Raw genomic sequence first — 23,888 nt, 5'->3', positions numbered from 1 at the left:
TTCACATGACATGGCCCTTATGGCTCTAAGCTCTTCAATTTTACCCTTTTTGAGACGAATAAGACACGGGGTGATAACGTGAACAGACATGCACAGCTACATTACAGCGTGAGTCCGCGCATGTGAAAGACAAATCAATTATTGTTTAATCTATTAGCAGCTATCAATATTGACAAGGAAATGCGGAAATGTTGGCGCGAAATTGCGGAAATGTCGGCGCGAAATTGCGGAAATGTTGGAGCCAAATCAATAAAATGAAGACATATGAACCCACAATGATTATCAGCTGTATAACCGCAATGCATATGCCTGTATATCCAACAAGTCTCAATATCAACATGTCTCTAAAAATAACACGTGGCCATGGGTGAACGATGGCAGGGACAGAAACAGGAACACTATTCATGTGATCAGCAAAAAGAGCTCGAGCATTTAGTTCCAAATCAATGTCCGGAAATGAATGCGGGAAACTTCAGACAATGTACGTTGTTCTGCGCATCAGTATTGAGTTATGTTATGACGCACGTGATACACGCCCTCATTATGTATTTTGTGGATCATGGATTATGTATAAGGTATCAAACATGCCCGTCATTCTTCAGTCTGTTCAAACAACTAGCAAAAAATCCATATGAATAATGCCAAAAAGTATGTTCTCGTGTTGGAATTGCATTCGTGACCAACTCGAGATAACCGGGACAAGCCGAATAGCGACTCGTGCCCCTCTCATGGCCATTTTTGCGACCGGGTTCCGTCTTAGCGCAAACGGGCATACCTAAAACAATTGTCCACTCGTTGCGTAGTGGTTCACATACATTTCCCCACATACTATATATATTTCAGATGCAATTTAAATCTCATCTAGACATGCGGAATTATACAGTATGATTGAACACATTTAACTGTGTCTTGTGTATATTTTTAAATGCAAGACATGTGTAAAATCAAAAATTATTTCTGAGGGATTCTTTGACGAAGAACTTGAAATCATAAGCGCATTCTGATTGGTTTGTCGTATTTTCGCACATGACAGTCATCGATAGGGGGACGAGTCTTCTTGCGGGTTACGAAAAGGGGCGAGTGGTGACGAATGGTTGGAATTGGTATAGGCGCGGAAGGATACACATGGCAGATGCGGTGGTATAGGAGGGGTAAAAAAACTAAAAGAAGCAAGTAGGATATATATTATCTGTTGAAACAGCTAGAAAAACAACAAAGAGTATGTACTTGTGCAGGTATCAGCGCGATAGGATATAAAATAGGCTCGGTAGGATAAATTGGTTGATTGGTTGGTTTGTTGATTAACGCCGCACTCAGCAATATTCCAGCTATATGACGGCGGTCTGTAAATAATCCAGTCTGGACCAGACAATCCAGTGATTAATATGAGCATCGATCCACGCAATTTGGATCGATGACATGTATCAACCAAGTCAGCGAGCCTGACCACCCGATCCCGTTAATCGCCTCTTACAACAAGCATATAGGATAAATAGTAGGCGCGGTAGAACTATATTAAGCGTGGCAGGATATATGATAGGCGCGGTAGAATATAGAGAAGGCGCGGTAGGATATATTGTTGTTGTTGTTTAACGCCGAACATAGCAAGATTCCAGTTAAATGACGTTAGTTTGTAAATAATGGAGTTTGGACCAGACAATCTAGTCATTGACATCATGAGCATCGATCCACGCAGTTGGGATACGATGACAGGCATCAACCAATTCAGGCAGCCTGACCAGCCCATCCTGTTAGTCGCCTCTTACGACAAGCATACTCGCCTTTTACAGCAAGTAGGGGTTGCTGAAGACCTATTCTACGCCGGATCTTCACGGGTCAAAATGTATTTGTAAAATTATTATGTCAAATGTAGTTTGTAAACGATCTTTTATTAAATTGACTAATTACAAATACTCAGTTTCATTGATATATGAAATGATACATCATATTATAGTCTCGTTCGTTTACATATGTTTAATAATATATATTATTAAGTATATATACTGCCTGAATCTAGTAGAACATAAAACCAAACAGACAGGTCACTGCGAAGTGATTACTTAAACATGCTAAACGTTACATGACATCACGTCAATGCAGAGGCTAAAGATAAATAGAAACAAGATTTGACGACTAGTCCTTCCATTCCTGACTCTATAATAGCCACAGAACGATGATTTGCCAAGGATACGATAAAGTGTTGTCTTTCTATGTTAGTTTGGGAGATCACAGCTTATCAGCCTATATTATCTGTTTAGACACGACAATTACCCTGTCTTAGCATCCGACACATCAGCATGGTTATCAAGCGAACTATTAAACGCAGTTAGTATTAACTAATGCAGGAATGCCCCTTGTCCCCGTCGTTGTAATCAACATGGTTATCTAGCGAACTATTAAATGTAGTTAGAAATAACTGATGCAGCAATGCCCCTTGTCCCCGTCCTTGGAATCAGCATACACAGTGTGGCATTAAAAGGCAAATAACTGATAGCACGATTACAAAATGTAGAATGCCAATACAATGAATACTTGATGAGGTTCCCTTCCTGATTTCTTTAAGAATGAAAGAATAATGGATTTCCATTGATATTGATGTTTCATTTATGGGGGGTTTGTTTTCATGTGACAAGAATACATTGATTCCGAAACTATTGGGAAATGTAAATACTGCATGTTGATGTCTTCGTTTCCTTTTTATTTTGACTAATTTGATCCTTGTTTAAAGATCAATACTGTATGACAGGAAAATGTTCCTCTTTATATTCCGGACACAAGTTGATATGTCGAATGCATGTAGACTTGCTGAACGACTTCAATATTGACAGCTCAAATTAAACATCAATGATATTAATGATTGGAGTTAATGGTATTAATGATTGGTGTTAATTGTATTAATGAAGCTCCTTTATTCTTTCATTTTTCACGAATATCAGGAAGGGAACCTAATCAAGTATGCATTGCCTGCAGCAAATCTACCTCTATCGTATCCCAATTGCGTTGATCGATGCTCATGATATCAATCACTGGATTGTCTGGTAAACACTGGGTTATTTACAGACCGCCGTCATACAGCTGGAATATTGCTGAGTGTGGCGTCAAACAACAAACAAAGATACAAATATACAAACCACAAGCCTCGGCCTTCAAGAAACCTCTCTCTTTCCGCCAACAACGAACCCCTCCCTATCGGCCTACAAGAAACCTCTCTCTATTAGCCAACAACAACCCTCCCCCTATCGGCCTACAAGAAACCCCTCTCTCCGCCTCCAGGAACAAAACTCGCTATCGTCCGACACGAAACCTCTTTCTATTAGCCAACAACAAACCTCCCTATCGGCCTACAAGAAACCTCTCTCTATTAGCCAACAACAACCCTCCCCCTATCGGCCTACAAGAAACCCCTCTCTCCGCCTCCAGGAACAAAACTCGCTATCGTCCTACACGAAACCTCTTTCTATTAGCCAACAACAAACCTCCCTCTTTTGGCCTACAACAAACCTCTCTCTATTAGCCAACAACAACCCTCCCCCTATCGGCCTACAAGAAACCCCTCTCGCCGCCTCCAGGAACAAACCTACCTATCAGCCTACAAAAACCTTTCTCTATTAGCCAACAACAAACCTCCCTCTTTCGGCCTACAAGAAACCTCTCTATCCGCCATCAACAAGCCTCCATCGGTCTATAAAAAACCTCTCTCTATCGGCCAACGAGAAACCTCTCTCTAAAGGCCATGAACAAACCTCCGTCTATCGGCCTACAAGAAAACTCATAGTATCCGTTTACAGCAAAACTATCCCTCATGCAACGAACATCCCTCTCTTGGCCTACACTTTCGCCTTCCCCCTACAACAAACCTCACTGTGTTCGCCTACAAGAAACCTCTCAGTATCCAGCAAAAAGAAAGCGCTATAAGTTTCTCCATCCGCCTACAACAAACCTCACTGTATCTGCTTTTTAGAAAACCTCTGTTGTTATAACTCTGTTATAGTTGCTTTTATCAAGGTTGAGTCCGGGAGTGGATATAGCGTGACAGTTAAACCTTTATAACCTTGTGAGAGCCTCAATCGTTTTTTACACTAGTTGATAATGCCAAGCTGGTTACATCAAATGTATCCATTGATTTCATTGGTTGCCATTGGTTAAACTCTTTTGATTGGGTTTTCGATAATTGGTAATGTTGGGGATGAAAGCCTTATATTAAACTTGTTCTGAAAGGATATTGTCCAAGGGCAGACAGCAAGGTGGCTATCAGGTAAATATTTTCAGTATTTTATGGTTCAATTTTGAAAATGGTACAAAACAAAGTGTATTAACTGGAGAAGTTCTTCAATGATTCATAGTAGTGTTGATATATTTGATGTCAACTTTTTCAGTTTGTAGACAGTAACAAGCAGCGTCTTAAGCGTAAAAAGTGCTGCTAACAGCATCAGTAGCAGAGCCATTAGTGATGTCTGCAAAGCGTTGTGATGCAATGTCATTGCAGCGATATCTGCAGTGTAGATATCGCTTGATCTCACCCAAGCGATATCTCCTATGGGAGCCAGTTTTAGATGATAAAGTTGTCATTCCACAAATCATCGAGGGATGAAGAACAAGGTGCCTCATACTGCTAAAGAAATACAATCTAATGTGCGTGCACTAAGAGCTGACCTCTCACAGTTCAGTGACAGCAATGGCATTCCGACATACACTATCCCACCAGGTACTGAGATAGATTGTGTTATTCTCATACAAGAATGTGTTATTCTCATACAAGAATGTGTTACAACCAGGATAGTCATTCGTACACCGATCTGCCTTGGATTTGCCTAACATTGCATGGATTTAAGTAATTCCACTGAATGAAACTGAATTGAAATTTGAAAGGAGTTCACCTGCATGAGTTGTTAACCTGTGGTAAATCCTTGGTGATTTGTGCAGGCGTATATTATACGTATTGGTTAAAGTTAACAAGAATGCACGAAGGTGGATTCCCAAGAAAACATGTTGATGTATTTCGACAACATTGGTCATAATACTTGGGTAGCATCTGTTCGTAACATTTTATTTTCGCATGGTTTGGGATTTGTATGGTTAAACCAGTCTCTTGGGTACAATATAGCTTTCATTGGGGTATTTAAAACGTGTCTTGTAGATAAATTTCGTCAAAACTGGATGTCAACTCTCAACAATAGTACCCGATATGTAATGTATAAAGAATATAAACACTGTTTGAACCTGAAAGATATTTGAGTATTTACAATAGTAAACATGAACGCAGTGTTTTTTATTAAATTAAGATGTAAATAAAATGTTTTACATTTACGACAGAACGAGGGTAGATGGCAATCGATTGAATCATGTTTACGTATGTGTCCTGTTTTCAATATGCCTGTTGAAGATGAAGATCATTTCGTATTGATCTGTAAACATTATATTGAACTACGTAAAGTTTTATTTGCCAGAATTGTATTGGGAATTTCCAACTATATATAACTTAAAAAAATTATTGTGTACAACTCAGTTTGTTTGTACTGTTTTATTAAAACGTCTACAATATTATGTTTATTATGCACACAAAAAAGGACATGACGTCGTAAAATCCATGTATTGTGTTTCACATTGTACTTTTCGCATTGCATTTCTTGTATATGGGCCAAACAAGGCCTACACACAAAACTAATATTGACTATTGACGTTGTCAACCGATCTCGAGGGGTATATCTTATGATGTACCCTGTATGTGAGTCTATGTCTACAAAGGCGAAATAAACCCAGGGTACATCACACTTTATGCCCCGAAGGCCTGATAAGTTGCAGACATTCAAGTACAAACGCACGCACGCACGCACGCACACAGACACACACACACACAAGCATACACGCGCCCTGTTCAAGCATCAAGGGTCCATTCTTCACTTGCAATACAAAATGCCAACGTAACACAGAGACAATTTAATTCAGATACCGAAACATTCAAAGCAAATCCATAATATGAGTGTCGTACTTAAAATCAGAACTAAATATTTAACAAAGCTACCAAACAAAGTGTGTTCAGTAGATTTGATAATACATTTCAGTTAGCTGTCAGTTACATTTGCCATTGTTTGGGTTCTTCAAACAATAATTTCTTCAGCGAACCTTAACAAAGTTGCATGAGAGTTTGTTTCGTTTGGTTGCTGATAAAATATATACCGCTGCTGATGGTAACAAAGGCATCCCTTTAATATTTGTTTCCTTAAGCACATATTTACCTACATACCATCTCCTTTGCAGCCATGTTAGTGTCAGAATACCAACACGTATACATTCGAGCATCGGCGGTTTCATCAACACGTCAGTTATTCGTCTAGCATAACAGCCACCCAGTCTATGTCAATAAGGTAAGAACATGTTTATTGTTTGTTTTAACAGGAAGACATTTGTAGTCTTATGCGCTTATGTTTATTCTGTAGCATTAGTCACATAAATACAAATATTTATGGCTCCGAAAGTTTGAATAAAAAAGAGTGTTAAGCGAACTGTCATATAAATATTTGTCTCAATCGTCCCTGTGTTATATTATAGATATTTGACATTGTTTTGGGCAATAAAATTAAATTAAACAATTAAATTTAAGATGTAAGTTGGTGTGAGGTATTTATTAACTTTCACTTTTTGGTGTCACTTTTCAAACATCACATCTATTTCTTGTAGACGCGTCTTGCAATGTCAGTTTTGTCATCAAGGTGCCTGCTATCCATCATACGTTGTGAATTTGGCTTAAACTTGCTTCTGTTCAACCATCCCAATATGGTTACGATGTTGCAGCCCTTCTCTGATGAAAGACACAGTATGTCTGTATTTGACTATTAATATCAAGGTAGCCTGAACAACATATTTGTCCCGCTATTTGAACACTTACATCCGGAATGCCGGAAGGGCATATACATACAAGTCACTGCATTCCAACATCAGCACCCTGAGTGCAAGAAGGACATATATATTACTGCAACTGAACACCCACATCCTGTGCAACGAAAGAGCAGCGCATTTAACATAGATACAGTAGCTCTAATCCTGGGAATATGGCATAAATGAAGTTTTTGTTTCAAGACTTAGTACATGTCCACACAGTTATTTTACACAACGGCAACGGCAACGGCAACAACAAAAAGTTATATATTGTGAGGCGTTCCGTTTTTACAGGAATCCTTATTATCAAAACGGTATAATAAGTTTAACAGTAAACAAATGTAAATTATACAATCACTTACTTTATATGTAGACTTTCACAACAGTAAGCATCCATTAGTTTCACTGTGTATCCAAATATACTCTTAGTGCTGGTGTGGCACTAGTTGGAGATTCCTGGTAAGAATATAGGTTCCCACCCAACTTTGCTGGTTGTAAGAGACCGCTAAGAGAATCGTGTGGTAAGGCTCTGTGAATAGGTTTATACAATCAAACACTCAAACAGACCTGAAACAGACATATCCGAAAAATGCAAAGGAAGTTTATATCAGCAAGTGTCATTTGCTGTTGGTGGCACGGGTGGCCCAGTCGTCTTAAGCGCCGCGATTCGCTGTGCAGAGTTGCGTCTCTTGGGCACGCCAGAAACCTATGATTGTGGGTTCGAATCCCGGTTCGCCCCGATTATGTTTCTAGGTTTGTCAGCACCAACCCGTGTTCGTGGGTTTCGCCGAAGTAGTAAACGTGTGAGACCTGCATCAATTCGGGCTTTCCTCCCACATTGAGCTGACACGCCGCGATGTAACTGGAAACCTGTTAAAAGCGGCGTTAAACCCAACTCACTCACTCACTCATTTGCTGTTGTTTCGAACATTTCCACTGATTGATTAACTTTCTTTTCTTATATTATTTCCTTATTTGTAATATCTCTGTGTTGACGAAACGAGCGGTAACGTGAATGAGTGGGTGAGTGTGGTTTCGTGCCGCCTTCACTCGTTGTACTCATGTGGAGATTCGAACCCGGGCCTTCGGCATGACTAGCACACGCCTTACCAACAAGACTACCCCACCAACGCTCTCTGATTGATGTTTCTTTGATGTTAAATATGGACTGCTTTGTAGTCCAGTAGTTACCTCATTTGCTCGTCTGGCCGTAAACCCATTTCTGGTGTCCTCCGCCGTAATATTGCTGGAATATTGCTAAAAGAGGCATAAAACCACACCCACTGTTATTTAACGTCACACTCAGCATTAGTCTAGTTACATGACGACGGCCTCTATGTAGCCGAGTCTGGACCAGACAATCCGGTGATTCGTATGACGGGCAACGCCCGAGGTAGTCGCTCGCTTCCCTCCCTCCCTCCCTCCCTCCCTCCCTCACTCACTCACTCACTCACTCACTCACTAATCCTACACAGAAGAACTGGATGTCATACTATGTTTTAAAAGGTGTCTAAGAACTCTGATCGCAGGATCATATCCGATTAATTATTCACTGACTGGAATATACAAGTAAAGATTCTCAACATGTGGCAATAATGAACTCATTTTGATGTCATGCATGTACGACCAAACATGGACGCCGGCGGACGTTGTCATGCCAACAAACCATGCCACCAACGTAAGATGCGACAGCTAGTAGATAACAGCTGCTCATAGAATCCCTTGTGTCATCGAAGTATCATCTATCTATTTCAAGTGTCACAATCATGTCCTGAGTATGAATAATACATTGACGATAGACAATATATAATATTGTCAGACGAAAAAAGAGCAGATTTGCTCTCTCCAATAGTACAGAACTTGGATGATATTCATGTCTATCGGATAGTGTAGGTGGACCGACATATACCAGAAGAAGAAATATAACACGTCAACAGATAATAAATAACCAATTTGTCAATTATCCACCGAAACAGAATCCAAAAGAAGCTAAATGACGATACAAAATTAAACGAATGGATCACTGAAAATCAGTGATCACTCCAGGTGGTCAGGTGAAGTGTGAGCGTATCCTGCCGTACCGGTAGAACCGCCACTCACACAATTTGCATGAATAAGTAAGTGTTTGTCTGACGCCGCACAGTAGTAATCCTGCCATGCGACAGCATCTTCCCGAGGCAAGGGAGTTATCTGACTATAAAACTCCATTTTCCACCCTTGCCAAACCAGGCTGGATTCCTTCAAGTTGGCTCGGCCGTACCGCCACCAGTGGCTATTACGAGTTATGTCCCTTCCATGTCCCTCCTATTGACCAAACAAATTCCTCCTCACATTTCAGAATATTGGAAAACCATTAATATAAATAATTTTGGTTCAAAATATAATGAAATTTTGTATATGTTTAGTTCGTCATGAGACTTATTCTGTGCGTTTTAACAAATTGAAAGCTCTTAAATTGTCTCAAACGGCATACTAATTAAGCTCTGTAACAAGATTCTTTTTTGAAATGCCAGACAGTGGAAGCTGAACTTTGGCATGTATTAATTTATGACATCATATGTTGTTCAAAATAATCATTATGATTTTAGTGTTGGTTTTTATTCCTCAGAGTGTATGAAAATATTGGGATATAAATGCTGATAGCAACTTTGTTTTAGTATCTGTCTCAGTTGACATTTTAATCTGTTGACGTCATATCCAGGTGCGCTACAATGTCGTGGCACTACTTTTTTTCAATATGACTGGCGTATTGAAAATAAGATAGAACCACTTGTTACATATTTGGGTGCCATCATTGGTAAGGACACTCATGTTAATATACAACTTAACCGCCTCCGTGGTCTTGTGGTAGAGCGTCCGCCCGGAGAGCGGATGGTCCGGGGTTCGATCCCCGGCCGCGTCATACCAAAAGACGTTAAAAGACGGTACTTGCTGTTACCCTGTATGGCGGTCTGCATTAAGGAGATAAAACAAGGCCTGGTCGGCTCGGAGTCAGTATGCTGTGTGTGTCTGAGTGGGGTATTCATCTTAAACTGCGGCATGGTGTCTCAGTGGGCTAGCACTATAAAACAGCATCACTGCGGGCTAGTACAAGCAGCCACACAGACGTGCATGCACGTCAGTATATAAGAACAATAATCTTGGACGCGACGTTAAACCCAATTCCACCTTACCTGTGCGTATCGCAATCCTGGCGAGACAAGGCCAGTGTCACTGCTCCAGGCACAATTTAAGTAAACGACAGGGAAGAACTCGACTCTATCGCGTGTTCCAGTTCGTAATTCTAATGATTTATGTTCAACATATTTGAAAATTTAAATCATTTTGACGTTTTGGGGCACTATAATGCCTTTAAAACTATTTCCTTAGTCAATCCATAATATGATTTATATCTCCTCTCAAGGGCTGATAACCTGCAGACATTAAGTACAAACACGCAATGAGACCACCTTGTCCACATCCTGTTCAAATATCCCGAATCTATTCACGATCTGCAATACAAAATACTCACGCAACTAAGGGAAAATCAACATCAGATACTGAAAAATTCAAAGGATGCCATAATACGTGTGCCGTACATAAAATGCGCATTAAATCATTAACCAAGCTTACAAACACAGTGTCACTCTCATGGGTTCGGTAGATTTGATAATGCATTTCAGTTAGCTGTCAGTTACATTTGCCATTGTTCAGTTCCTTCAAACTTCAGCAAGCCCAAACAAAGAATAGCCTGGTGCATGAGAGTTGTTTTCTTGGTGTCTGATCAAGTATCTGTGTTCATGGTAACAAAGGTATCAATGTAATATTTGATTGTTTCCTTTATTAAGCCTACCATGCATGCATACTCCATATCTACATTGTCGGTAGCTTTACGTCAGAATACGTAGGTGTTAACATTCAAGCACTCCGTTGCGAGTCGCCAATACGTCAGTTGGTCGTCCGGCATACCTGTAGCCACACAGGCTGTGTCAACATCGCTGAGGTAAGAACAATATACTGTTTATAGGGAAAAAATGTGTTCGGTTATCCAATTAGTCACATAAATACAAATATATGGAAGGGACAGTTTTACTTTTCATATGGAGATTATATGGTTCTATCTCTGTTTAATGCCTTATAGCACTGTGACAGATGACCTTCAGTCTGTCCGCAGCAATATGCCATCGACGAATCAAAATCTTGGAAAAAAACGATCTTATAATTAGTTGTTAAACGTCTCTATATATGTTTCTATGTTATATGATAGTTTCTTTGACATTTTGTGTGTGTCATGTCCAATATTCAAAATGAGGATGCGAGTTGGTGTGGGGCCCTTCTTATTAACTTTTCCGGTGTCACTTTTCAAACATCACTTCTACTGTCGGTTGAACGTGATGATGGATAGGTGCCATTTTGCTGCAAACGGACTATAGACACCTCAAGGTTTTGAGATCAGAAAGTCTGCCGTCCATCGTCCGTTGTGAATTCAGTCTTAACTGGCTGGGACGTTCCCTTCATCCAAATATATACTGAACCGCAATAGAAACGTCACCATGGATAGATGTATGAGAAACCGTATTTGTCCAAACACTGTAAACATACTTTGAGACATATTAAAAAGATGCAACTTGGCAAAACTGATGATCGAGGTTGAAATTAAAGTGTCCAATGTCTTGAAGTGAAACACAACACTAGTCTTTGAGAAAATGGCTTCAAAAGTCAGTATCTCGTGTGTCCGCCATGGGTATTGATGACTGCCGTGCAACGTCGATACATGGAATGGGTGAGGCGGTTGATGAAGGTCATAGGCACTTGAGCCCACACTCTGAGGAACGCCTGACGCAGTTCAGCTGCAGTTGTCGGCCTTGGTCGGACGTCATTTCAGCCGTCTTTGAATCTCGTCCCACAGGTGCTCAATGGGATTTAAATCGGGACTGAGGGCAGGCCACTGCATGGTTCTGATGCCATTCTGTCTCTTGTTGCTCTCTCGCAGTTTGGGCACGGGCGTTATCATGCTGAAACTCGTGGTTGCGGCGACGTGCCAAATGAGGTATGGCGTGTGGTTACATGACTTGTGACACCATTGCCTCTCCCTGGACCGATGTTCTGGAAGACCACAGGGCCGACCCTCTGTGCAAGAACAATTCCACCCCACACCATGATGCTCGGACCACACCAGGAGTCTCTCTCAATAACACAAGCATCCGAATAACGTTCCCCTAGGCGTCGACAGACTCTCTCTCTCTATCTCTGCCATCTATAGTTGAAATACAGTAACGGCTCTCGTCTGAGAAGAGGACTCTTCTCCACTGCTGGTGGCGCCAATGCTTGTGCTGTGGTGCCCACTGAAGACGGTCCCGGCTATGACATGGCGTCAGAATTGCTCGGTCTGGCCTGTGACAGTAGAGGTGTCTGCTAGCCAATCGTCGACGCACGGTGTCCTCACTAATGTGTCGCTGGTGTGTCACCATGGTCTGTCGAGCAGTTTCCGCAGCAGTAACAAAGCGATCTTGAAGATGCTGTCGCACAATCGGGTGGTGGTGACCCTTGGTCTTGGACTTGAAATGCATCGACTACTTGCCTGGCGGTTTTTCCAACTTGCAATCATCCAAGGGCTTGATGTCGCTGATTTCTTGTCAGTCTTGGTAGCAATTCAATAACGAATGAATGTTATCCGATCTGGGTGGATTTTTATAGGGCAAGAAATGGGGGAACGCATGTGCATTTCAATTTGCACGGAACTCACGTGCATCGGGTTACCATGGCCGTCGCCGTGATGCGTTTGGGCGATCGGGCAAGGTAAGGTTAAATTTATGAAACGTTGACAAAAATGACCCAGATATTTAAATGACAACTTTTCATGCGATGTTACTTGGGGTGACGTTTCTTTTGCGGTTCAGTATAGTTAAGACGTATGCAGTCCTTTTCTGGCGAAGGACGAAATACGGCTCTGTATTAAACTCTAACATCCTGAGTGTGAGAAATATCTCCGGAGAAGACTTTACTCTTTATGGTGAACCATGTACACATTTATTGATAATTTGTTTGGCAACCAAAGAGCGCTGCATTGGATAATCTAGCCTTATTGGGGAAAATATTCTTTCACTAGTTTGTTCAAATTCATGTACACAACGACAAAGCTTTCCGTTTAAATTTATACAGTTATACTGAATCACATTATAATACAAACAGTAATTTGCAAAGTGAAACAGTAAATAAAGGTAAGTTATATAATCACTTCAATTATATGTAGACGTTCAGCAAGCTTCCACTAGTTTCACTGTATATACAGTTATATACTTAATGTTGGTCCAACACCCGTGGGGCCGCCTCCGCTGAAAGGTGGAATACGATTGGTCAATAGGAGGGACATAAAATGGAAATAACTCGTAATAGTCATTGGTTGCGCTACAATCGAGTCTGGAAGTTCCGGCCAAGTTCGGCAAGGGTGGAAACTGGACTTGCCTCGGGAAGATGTCACGTGAATCGAACATGCAACCTCACATATCGTGTTAAGTTGTGTTTCCCACTGAGCTACCGCCAGGACTCCAGCTTGTGCATGCTGCACGTGTTTTTTCTCTCGAACGCTTTTAGCGAATTCCTTTTATACCGCGATACATTGTATTGTTTCACTATAAGGTATGTCGATGTTTTCTTATTTTTTCTGGTATTTCTTGCATTTAGAAGGTTCATAAGTTTGATAAAACACGCCTCCTCTGTTATTTAGCGTCACACTCAGCAATAGTCTACTCACATGACGGCCTGTAAGTGACCGAGTCTGGACCAGACAATCCAGAGATTCGCGTGTGACCAGCAAAGCCCGAGGCAGTCAGGGTACGACGACAAGCAAACCAAATGTCATATGAATTTCCCGCCCACTCACGTAACTAAATACCATCACAGTAGTTACTGAATACCATCACAGTAGTAACTGGATACCATAGCAAACTAATTGTGCACTTAAAGAAGCCACATAGTGGATGGAAAATAGCACCTTAGAAATGAGCTGTTGATTAAAGAGGTGTCTGTACAGAACTATGATCAAAGGATCCTGTCCGATTAATTATTCACTGACTGGAATATACAAATTAAGATTCAACCCAGGTAGCAATGATTTATCCATGATGTTATGCATGCACAAAACAAACGTGGACACCGCCGGACGTTGCCACGGCAACAAAACATCAACGTAAGATGCGACAGCTAGTAATTAACAGCTGCTCACAGAATCCTTTGTGTCATTAAATTATCATCTATCCATTTCAAGTGTCACATTCAAATACTGAGTGATACATTTACGATAGTTGGTCAGCGATAAAAGAGCATCTCTCTCCAGTGGTACATGATTTGAATGATATTCCTGTCTAGTGGACATTGTAGGCTGATAGTAACCGAGCCTGGACCAGACAATCCAGAGATTCGCGTGTGACGAGCAACGTCCGAGGCAGTCGGGGTACGACGACAAGCAAACCAAATGTCATAGGAAAAGAACACACCCACCCAAAATCCCTACCCACTCACTCACTCACTCACCCACTCACTCAGGGGGCACGGGTGGCCGAGTCGTCTAAGGCGCCACAATTCGCTGTGCAGAGTTTCGTCCCTTGGGCACGCCAGAAACCTATGATTGTGGGTTCGAATCCCGGTTCGCCCCGATTATGTTTCTAGGTTTGTCAGCACCATACCCGTGCTCTGTAACTGTAAATTAAAGTGAGTGAGTTAAAAGAGATACCGTGGCATCCTTACTGAAAATCGCGTTCCGACGTCATGAACAAATACGGGCGTCATCAACGGAACAAATGGGGCGGTCGGGTAGCCTAGTGGTTAAAGCGTTCGCTCGTCATGCCGAAGACCCGGGTTCGATTCCCGACATGGGTACAATGTGTGAAACCCATTTCTGGTGTCCCCCGCCGTGATATTGCTGGAATATTGCTAAAAGCGGCGTAAAACCATACTCACTCACTCACTCATAGGAACAAAACTATTTATGGCCATTACTCCGTGAATTCCGTTCAACGAACTTTGTACATGCTTAGTTAGTAGTGGATATACAAATGGTCTGTTACTCGCGATATTTAATATTCCACCTTGATGACATTTCCGCCTGAACCACGCTCTACAATTTTCATCAAAGGCATTTCTTTGAACAGAGCACATCAAGTCCTCAACAACCACATGACCCGTTGGGGTGAAAGTACATATTCTTGTTCTTTTGGCATCCATATTGAAAAACCTATTGATGGCCATTACTAAATCATTTTGGTTCAAAACGTAATGACATTTGGTAAATGTATAGTTGGGTAGTGGGACGCAACCAATACCTTCCGTGTCGGCACAATGTTGACCTTATTTTGACAAATTGATCGAATGCTCTTGATTACTCGGTAATGCCAGACTGTGGGAGCTGAACGTTGGTATGAATAGTTTTAATGATGACATCATATTTTTTTCAAAAATAATCATATTATTTTAGAGTTACTTTTTATTCCTCAGTATTTATGAAGAAAGTATTTGGATATAAATACTGATAGCAATGCTGATATAGGGTTTTTTCGATAAGGTGTGGACGCCGGACGCCGGACGCCGGGCGCCGGACAAACAGGCCATGACATACGATCACTTAACTTGACTCCTCAACTGAAATTACATCTCGACTTCGTAGTACGGCACGCTGTAGATTCTAACATCACAATTACAATGTCGCTGTAGCTGTAACACAAAAACTGACCATCAACACTAGACCGCCTCCGTGGTCAGTGGTAAACATCCAACTTGTAAATGCCATCCACAGACCAAGTTATAAATCAACAAGCGTAATACAAATTATATATTTATGCACAAATATTTTACCCTGGCCTCTCGTTTTTTTCACCTTTTGTTAAATATGCTATAGTTCAAGGTTCCAGATTTGTTTGAAAGTCGCATCATTAAAAATAATATAATAATAATGCTTCGATGACACATGATCATTCTATGAAAAAAGAGTGTAAGGGTTTTAGTATTCTTGAGTGTAATATGCCAGTAACATGGCATATATCCATGGCATATATCCATGGCATATATCCATAAAGGAGTCAATGTTATAGGATACGAGTTTCAAGTGACCGACAAGTTCTTTAAAAACAATAAGTAACGTCTAAACAGAACGACAACAATGTTTCAGTGAAGGAACGTAGCAGCTTTTCCCAAAAGAGTATCTGTGTTAACGGAAGCGACTGGCAATTTCTATTGATGAGCTTTTGGACGAGCCATTTAAAGTTATACATTCGACACTAGTATATTCATTTCATCGCGCCAAGCTGTTAAACTCATGGAAATCGAAATTGATAGTTTGGTGCTGTACAAGCCATTCCAGGAAGTGGAATTTTAATGTAGGTCTAGGCTACCCGACCGCCCCAATATTTGTAAGAAAGACCTCCATTGGATAACTTAGGTTTATGCAAGTGGGCGAGGCTAGATGGCTCCGCTATTAGTAAAGGAATTTTATACTCGACCAGTGAATGTTTGTAAGGAAGGCCACTAATGACAATTTAAAATCAAGCAAGTGGGTGCAGCGTGTTGGCTTCGTGATAAGGGCAGGAGTTATGGGTGTTATACAAACGCCCTAAGCCTTTTAGTTAGACAGGTAGTTAGATCATTTTGATATTGTTATCAATAAAATGGTTTCTTAGCAGTGACACACAAGAGATGTGAGTGGATGAGTATGTGTATGTTCAACGAGTGTTTTATACGTATTTCAGTTATATCACGGCGATAAGGTCGTATATGTTTACCAATTTCTCATTCCAGATGAAGTCGCTCTGGCTGTTTTTTTTGTTATGGGCAGGTAAGTACACAAAATGTCTTTTCCAGTTTATACACTATCACATGTAAATCAACAAAATATATACAATACTGTACGGTCGCGGTACTCGTGCTTTTCGTGCCTAGTTCTTCATTTCGAAAGGCGGTAATGTGGAATTTCGACACGCTGTAAGATCTCGAGCTCAGACAACAAAACCACCTGGCTTCATTATCCGTTGCTTCATTACCTGTGTGCTATTTGCTATTCTCACTGTACCTTTGGCTCCATCTAGACTTCTGTATGCTACTTACCGGTATCTATTACCTGTTGTTTTCAATGTTAATCAATGCTGCCTATTCCAACATTGTCATGCATGTATACCTCTCATCACTTGGTTGTTGTCACTTCAGCTTGGTAACGGTGTAGGAATCTACATCGCAACATCACTGTATGCAATAAACCATAAGTTGTTATTCATAAAGTTGAACGTTGCCGTTACATTCCCAGAACTTGCACCAATTCGGTTCTAGCAGTGAAGGAGATGGCTGCCCACATCATCACACTTCCACCACCAAATCTGCCTACTTCCTGTTCGCAGTTTCGTGCATAACGTTCCCCACGATGCCTGTAAACACGTCGCCTACCATCCGCAAGGCGAAAGATAAAACGTGACTCGTCACTAAACCAAACTTGTCTCCATCGCAGTTTTGGCCATATTCTGTGACCTTGACACCATTGACGTCGCAGCCGACGATGCAGGTCCGTCTAAATGACACCGCAAACTGGTCGTCTAGCGCGAATGCCTTCAACGCGAATACCTTCCTCACAGTCTGGGCTGATATCCTACGCAATCCTGGTATTGCCGTAGTTGTAGGAGTGGCCGTGGTGGTTCATTCACGTAAGTGACGTAGCCGTATGAATCTGTCCTGTGCTCTAGTAGTGATACGCGGTCGACTGGATCTGGGAAGGTCATGATCACATGTTGTCCCGTGTGTCTTATAACGGTGCAACAGTCTTATAACGGTGCTTTGTTACGTGGCAAAACCTGGCTCCAGGCAAAGATGATTTCCTGTTTGCAGTCGGTCGATGGCGTTGTTGCGTTGGGCTTCCGTCAGTCATGGCATGTTTTCGCAGTTCAATTGTTGTAAGATTGTGATTGCATGCAAATGAAAACCCAGCGTTTTTTATAGCCCAACAAGTGATGTCGCACGTGCATGTCATGTTGGTGTGTTTCGGCGCCAGGCTCTCACTCTGTTGTGTTTCTGAGATATTTCCATCTTTTCACCAAATTTCTGCAGTACATCATTCTTTCCACACAAATGCCGGATAATTCTGGATTATGATAGTCCGAATAACCAGCTGCAACTTGAGAATAAATATTTCACATCCATCCATACATGTTCCAGTTGCCTTTGAATGAGTGTACCTGTATACTAAATTCGAATGGTAGTAGCGAGCTATTTAAGAAAGAGAATAAGCTGCTCGAAACTCGGAGTCACGGATTATATGTTTGTAAGTGAATGCTTCAAACTGTACATCGGGGGAACCAGAACATATTCTCTCAGGACATGTCCATTGAACTTATATATATTCTTATGAAACCAGAAGGGAAAGGGGTGGGGACGGAGGGGCAGGGGGAAGGGGAGATGCGAAATGGGAGAGGGGAAAAGAGAGGACAGAGGGGAAATAGGGAGGGGATGCGGGGAGAGGGCAGAGGGGAGAGGGCAGAGGGAAAGGTGAGAGACGGTAGGGCAGAGGAGAGAGGGGTGATGAGGTCAGAGGAGAGAGGGATAAGGTCAGAGGAGAGAGGGGGAGGTCAGAGGAGAGGGGGTGATGAGGTCAGAGGAGAGAGGGATGAGGTCAAAGGAGAGAGGGGTGAGGTCAGAGGAGAGAGGGGGAGGTCAGAGGAGAGAGGGGTGATGAGGTCAGAGGAGAGAGGGATGATGAGGTCAGAGGAGAGAGGGGTGAGGTCAGAGGAGTGAGGGGTGAGGTCAGAGGAGATAGGAGTGAGGTCAGAGGAGAGAGGGGGAGGTCAGAGGAGAGAGGGGTGATGAGGTCAGAGGAGAGAGGGATGATGAGGTCAAAGGAGAGAGGGGTGAGGTCAGAGGAGAGAGGGGGAGGTCAGAGGAGAGAGGGGGAGGTCAGAGGAGAGAGGGGTGATGAGGTCAGAGGAGTAGGGTGATGAGGTCAGAGGAGAGAGGGGTGATGAGGTCAGAGAAGAATGGGGTGAGGTCAGAGGAGAGAGGGGTGAGGTCAGAGGAGAGAGGGGTGAGGTCAGAGGAGAGAGGGGAGGTCAGAGGAGAGAGGGGTGATGAGGTCAGAGGAGAGAAGGATGACGAGGTCAAAGGAGAGAGGGGTGAGGTCAGAGGAGAGAGTGGTGAGGTCAGAGGAGAGAGGGGTGATGAGGTCAGAGGAGAGAGGGGTGAGGTCAGAGGAGAGAGGGGTGAGGTCAGAGGAGAGAGGGGTGAGGTCAGAGGAGAGAGGGGAGGTCAGAGGAGAGAGGGGTGATGAGGTCAGAGGAGAGAGGGATGATGAGGTCAAAGGAGAGAGGGGTGAGGTCAGAGGAGAGAGTGGTGAGGTCAGAGGAGAGAGGGGTGATGAGGTCAGAGGAGAGAGGGGTGATGAGGTCAGAGGAGAGAGGGTTTGAGGTCAGAGGAGATAGGGGTGAGGTCAGAGGAGAGAGGGGAGGTCAGAGGAGAGAGGGATGATGAGGTCAGAGGAGAGAGGGATGATGAGGTCAGAGGAGAGAGGGGAGGTCAGAGGAGAGAGGGATGATGAGGTCAGAGGAGAGAGGGATGATGAGGTCAAAGGAGAGAGGGGTGAGGTCAGAGGAGAGAGGGTTGAGGTCAGAGGAGAGAGGGGAGGTCAGAGGAGAGAAGGGTGATGAGGTCAGAGGAGAGAGGGATGATGAGGTCAGAGGAGAGAGGGGTGAGGTCAGAGGAGAGAGGGGTGAGGTCAGAGGAGAGAGGGGTGATGAGGTCAGAGGAGAGAGGGGTGATGAGGTCAGAGGAGAGAGGGGGGAGGTCAGAGGAGAGAGGGGTGAGGTCAGAGGAGAGAGGGGTGAGGTCAGAGGAGAGAGGGGAGGTCAGAGGAGAGAGGGATGATGAGGTCAGAGGAGAGAGGGATGATGAGGTCAAAGGAGAGAGGGGTGAGGTCAGAGGAGAGAGGGTTGAGGTCAGAGGAGAGAGGGTTGAGGTCAGAGGAGAGATGGGAGGTCAGAGGAGAGAAGGGTGATGAGGTCAGAGGAGAGAGGGATGATGAGGTCAGAGGAGAGAGGGGTGAGGTCAGAGGAGAGAGGGGTGAGGTCAGAGGAGAGAGGGGTGAGGTCAGAGGAGAGAGGGGTGATGAGGTCAGAGGAGAGAGGGGTGATGAGGTCAGAGGAGAGAGGGGGGAGGTCAGAGGAGAGAGGGGTGAGGTCAGAGGAGAGAGGAAGGGGGAAGGCGAAATGGCAGAGAGGAAAGTGGATATTGAGGAGAAAGACGAGGGGTCAGAGGGGATATGCCAGAAATAATACAATCTTGAAAATCATATTTTTTATAACAAAACCCTAAGTAATGCAGGATGCATAGGGTAAAATGAACCCGCGTATTGCCAATGTATGGCGATGATAAATGCGACCTCGATTGTTTAGAATCTCCACTGGCGCATGATTTGTACATACATACATTTGTCTATCGCCAAGAGAAGCATAAGCTATATTCTGCTCCTGATATGGGGTCATCAGCTTTAACAATGTAAATTGCAGCCATTTTACCGGTTAACAGGCTTTTTGGAGGATGTTGTTTTTAATATTGAACATGACGTGGAATGACAGGAATGGTTTCCTTGCACAAGTGTAGCGTTTTATCTGTAGAGATTCGGCATTCATGAACAGACACTGAATTCATGCGTTTCCACCACAAGAATAGACCAACAACAATTGATTTATGTGACATGGTGAGTGAGTGAGTATGGTTTTACGCCGCTTTTAGAAATATTCCAGCAATATCACGGCGGGGGGACACCAGAATTAAAAAGACCTCGGTTTGAAGTGGTTGAATTGGTTGATGCATGCCATCATGTCCCTGTTGCGTGGATCGATGCTCATGATGTCAATCACTGGACTGACCTATTCTACCCCGGATCTTCACGGGTTTAATGCATGGTGTACGTACTTGGTATGCTCGTGGATAGAATAAGCGACCGTAAAAGACCCAACTGTTTGATGCATGTCATCGTATTCCATTTGCTTGATCGATACTTATGATGTCAAACACTGGATTGTCTGGACAAGGCTCGATTATTTACAGACCACCGTCATATACATGTAGCTGGAATATTGCTGAGTGCGGAGTTAAACAACAAACGCACAACACAAACAGACTCAATATGTATACTCCTTCACTCTGTCTTCATTCACATTTGTCTTCAGGTGCTTCAGCGATGCCCAAGGGACGACGATTCGTTGCAGCGTTCTTTGAACAACCATACTCAGATAAAAGCTTTCCAAACATGTTCTTTGTGATTCTGTCTGAATTCAATGCCACTGTTCACGTTGAGAGTGGATTCGGTATTTCGGAAGATTTACACATCCAAAGCATGGTAGACTACAAGTACAAAGTTAATGAAAGTTTTTATTACCAAGCCAACCTTCAGGTGACTGACATGTCATTCTACTTTACATCCACTGAGGAAATAACCTTGTTCTGTTACCACGTACTTGCTAATCAAGGAGAAGGATACCTTGCCTTGCCGATTGAGACTTTATCCACGGAATACATTGTAGTGACACACATTGATAATCACACAGATACTGTCCCTGAACTTCCCTACACAAAGACCACACAGACTGCTTTCCTCATCATCGCTACGGAGAACAATACCCAGGTGAACACCAGTCTTAAGATACAAGGACCCCTCATGGCAGGTAGGTGTGGCAATGGGACATTCTTCAATGGGGAGAGTAGAACATTTACACTCAACGAGTATCAGACAGTTGGCGCCTACTGTGCAGAGGACATTACTGGAACACTGATCACCAGTGACAAACCCGTGGCTGTGATTAGTGGGCATAACATGAAGTTTAGGCCTTACCCAGGATTTAAAGACGGCATGCAAGAAATGTTGCTGCCTGTGAAGTCATTTGGGAGAAGCTTTTACTTGCCAGTACCACCACCAAGTACTGGTGGTGCTATATACAGAGTTGTTGGATCAAAAGCGTCGACCTCCGTACGCTCCCCGTCCGTCAGTGGTATATCTTTCTCTGTGGGTGCACGGGAGTCTCATGACATAACTGTTGATTCTACCACAGGTCCAGTGTACATTGAAGCCGACAAACCAGTTCTTGTTGTGCAGATGACTATAGACACACCGTCACTGGCAATCGTTCCACCGACTAGTTTATATTCCAGCTCTTATGACATTGGAAAACCCGTTCTTAATCCGACAGTTGACCTGCAGAAAATGTATATAACAGTCATTGTTCCCACTGACAAGGTTCTCGGAATACGACCACAGATATTTCCGCAATTCAAAGTTATTAAAGGCAGCTGTTTCTCAGAGGCATCAGTGGAGTTGACATTACCAGGATTCTACCACTTGACCCACCTAGATGAGGTTCCATTTGGCGCTATGATGTACATGTTTCCGTATAGTGACAGCCAGTGTGTATATACCCATCCGGCCGGAATGAATCTGACAAATGATGTTGGTAAGTACAGTATCAACGTTCACAATAGCTACCTGTCCATTATCAAGTTATCATTTTAACCTGTCAGTTAACGTTGAAAACTAGTAACAGCAAACACTGCTTGAACGTTGGGGGTATTGAGAAATATACGTTTTCACATTAGGATCATAAGTTGTATGAACCATACTGTAGTATGCAAAAAACAATAAACATCAGATTCTGCATTTTCTCACACATACACTGCTTTATTCTGTGATGTATCCGAACAGTCAATGTTCAACGTTTACCATACAATGCAGGTTCAAGCTGAAACCATACAAACAACAAACTTACTTGCATGTCCTCATGTCCGAAACACACCTCGCTTGTCACAATACAAACTCACTCCGTAATAATCCAAAATTTACGGTTAATACGGTAATAACATGCACACGTCACAACACGGTGGTAACTCTCAAATAATTCTGGCTTTAAACGAACAATATATTAAATTACACCCCTTTCATAAATAAATTTATCATGCATGCATATGCAATGTATTACTTACACATTTCGTGGCAAAATCATAGCGTTAACAACAGCCGTACATCAGGTTATCACTCACAGCGATGCACACTTTCAAATTTCACGCCTCCCCGCATGCTTTTTCTCTCATACCATCCACCCGCAGTTATCACCCCTGTCCAAGCCAAGCCATTCAACCGCATACCGCTAAATAAAGAACAGTGACTTTCTGTCATCTTCACATACATCACAATGATTGTGAAGTAGTATTTGTTTTTGTGTTTGTTGTTTGCGCCGAACTCCGCAGTACTCCAGTAATATGACTGTGGTATGGACATAATCGAGGGGGGCACGGGTGGCCCAGTCGTCTAAGGCGCCGCGATTCGCTGTGCAGAGTTGCGTCCCTTGGGCACGCCAGAAACCTTTGATTGTGGGTTCGAATCCCGGTTCGCCCCGATTATGTTTCTAGGTTTGTCAGCACCATACCCGTGCTCGTGGGTTTCACCGAAGTGGTAAACGTCTGAGACCTGCATCACTTCGGGCTTTCCTCCCACATTAAGCTGACACGCCGCGATATAACTGGAATACTGTTAAAAGCGGCGTTAAACCTAACTCATTCACTCAATCACATAATCGAGTCTGGACCACACAATCCAGTGACTGACATCATGAACATTGGTTAACGCATATGGGATACGATGACATCCAATCAATCAAGTCACCGAGCCTGACCACCCGATCCATTTAGTAGCAAACATTTTGTTGCAAACACGTGGGGTTAACCATCTTGGTTCCTCATTCTGCAGCCCCTTCAATGCCAAGGGAACATATTGGTTTCGATAAAACTTCCTTTTCAACTGTGAATATTGAGATGTCAAACACTCAGTTTAAATTCAGCATCAAAACTATGATCACCCCAATCATCTCAGCTTTAACATCTTGCGTTTCATATGTTATACAGTGCTACGGATTGCGAAATATGGTGATATTCGTAAAGTGGTCACCGTCACTGGTGCTTCTCGATCTATTTCTGCCTAGTTTAACTTGAAACAACAGTGCAGATTTTCATTCTATTAG

General features: G+C 42.8%; 2 protein-coding genes across 2 annotated transcripts in view; both read left to right on the top strand.

Moving 5' to 3' along the window:
* Nucleotides 1-23,888, top strand: part of LOC124137513 — a 493,827-nt gene that overhangs the window by 315,655 nt on the left and 154,284 nt on the right. The gene's annotated exons all lie outside the window — the stretch shown is intronic.
* On the top strand, nt 4,221-22,445 carry LOC125376116. The gene is made up of 4 exons (XM_048387758.1): nt 4,221-4,255; nt 6,259-6,365; nt 16,645-16,681; nt 21,051-22,445. Exons 3-4 carry the CDS (start codon nt 16,645-16,647, stop codon nt 22,385-22,387), a joined length of 1,374 nt encoding a protein of 457 aa, XP_048243715.1. The 5' UTR covers nt 4,221-4,255; nt 6,259-6,365; the 3' UTR covers nt 22,388-22,445.

Source organism: Haliotis rufescens, unplaced genomic scaffold (assembly GCF_023055435.1).
Source record: "Haliotis rufescens isolate VD_foot unplaced genomic scaffold, xgHalRufe1.0.p SCAF_7, whole genome shotgun sequence".
NCBI lineage: Eukaryota > Metazoa > Mollusca > Gastropoda > Lepetellida > Haliotidae > Haliotis > Haliotis rufescens.
Note: the sequence above shows the minus strand (reverse complement) of the source record. Positions and strands in the feature narration are given on the sequence as shown.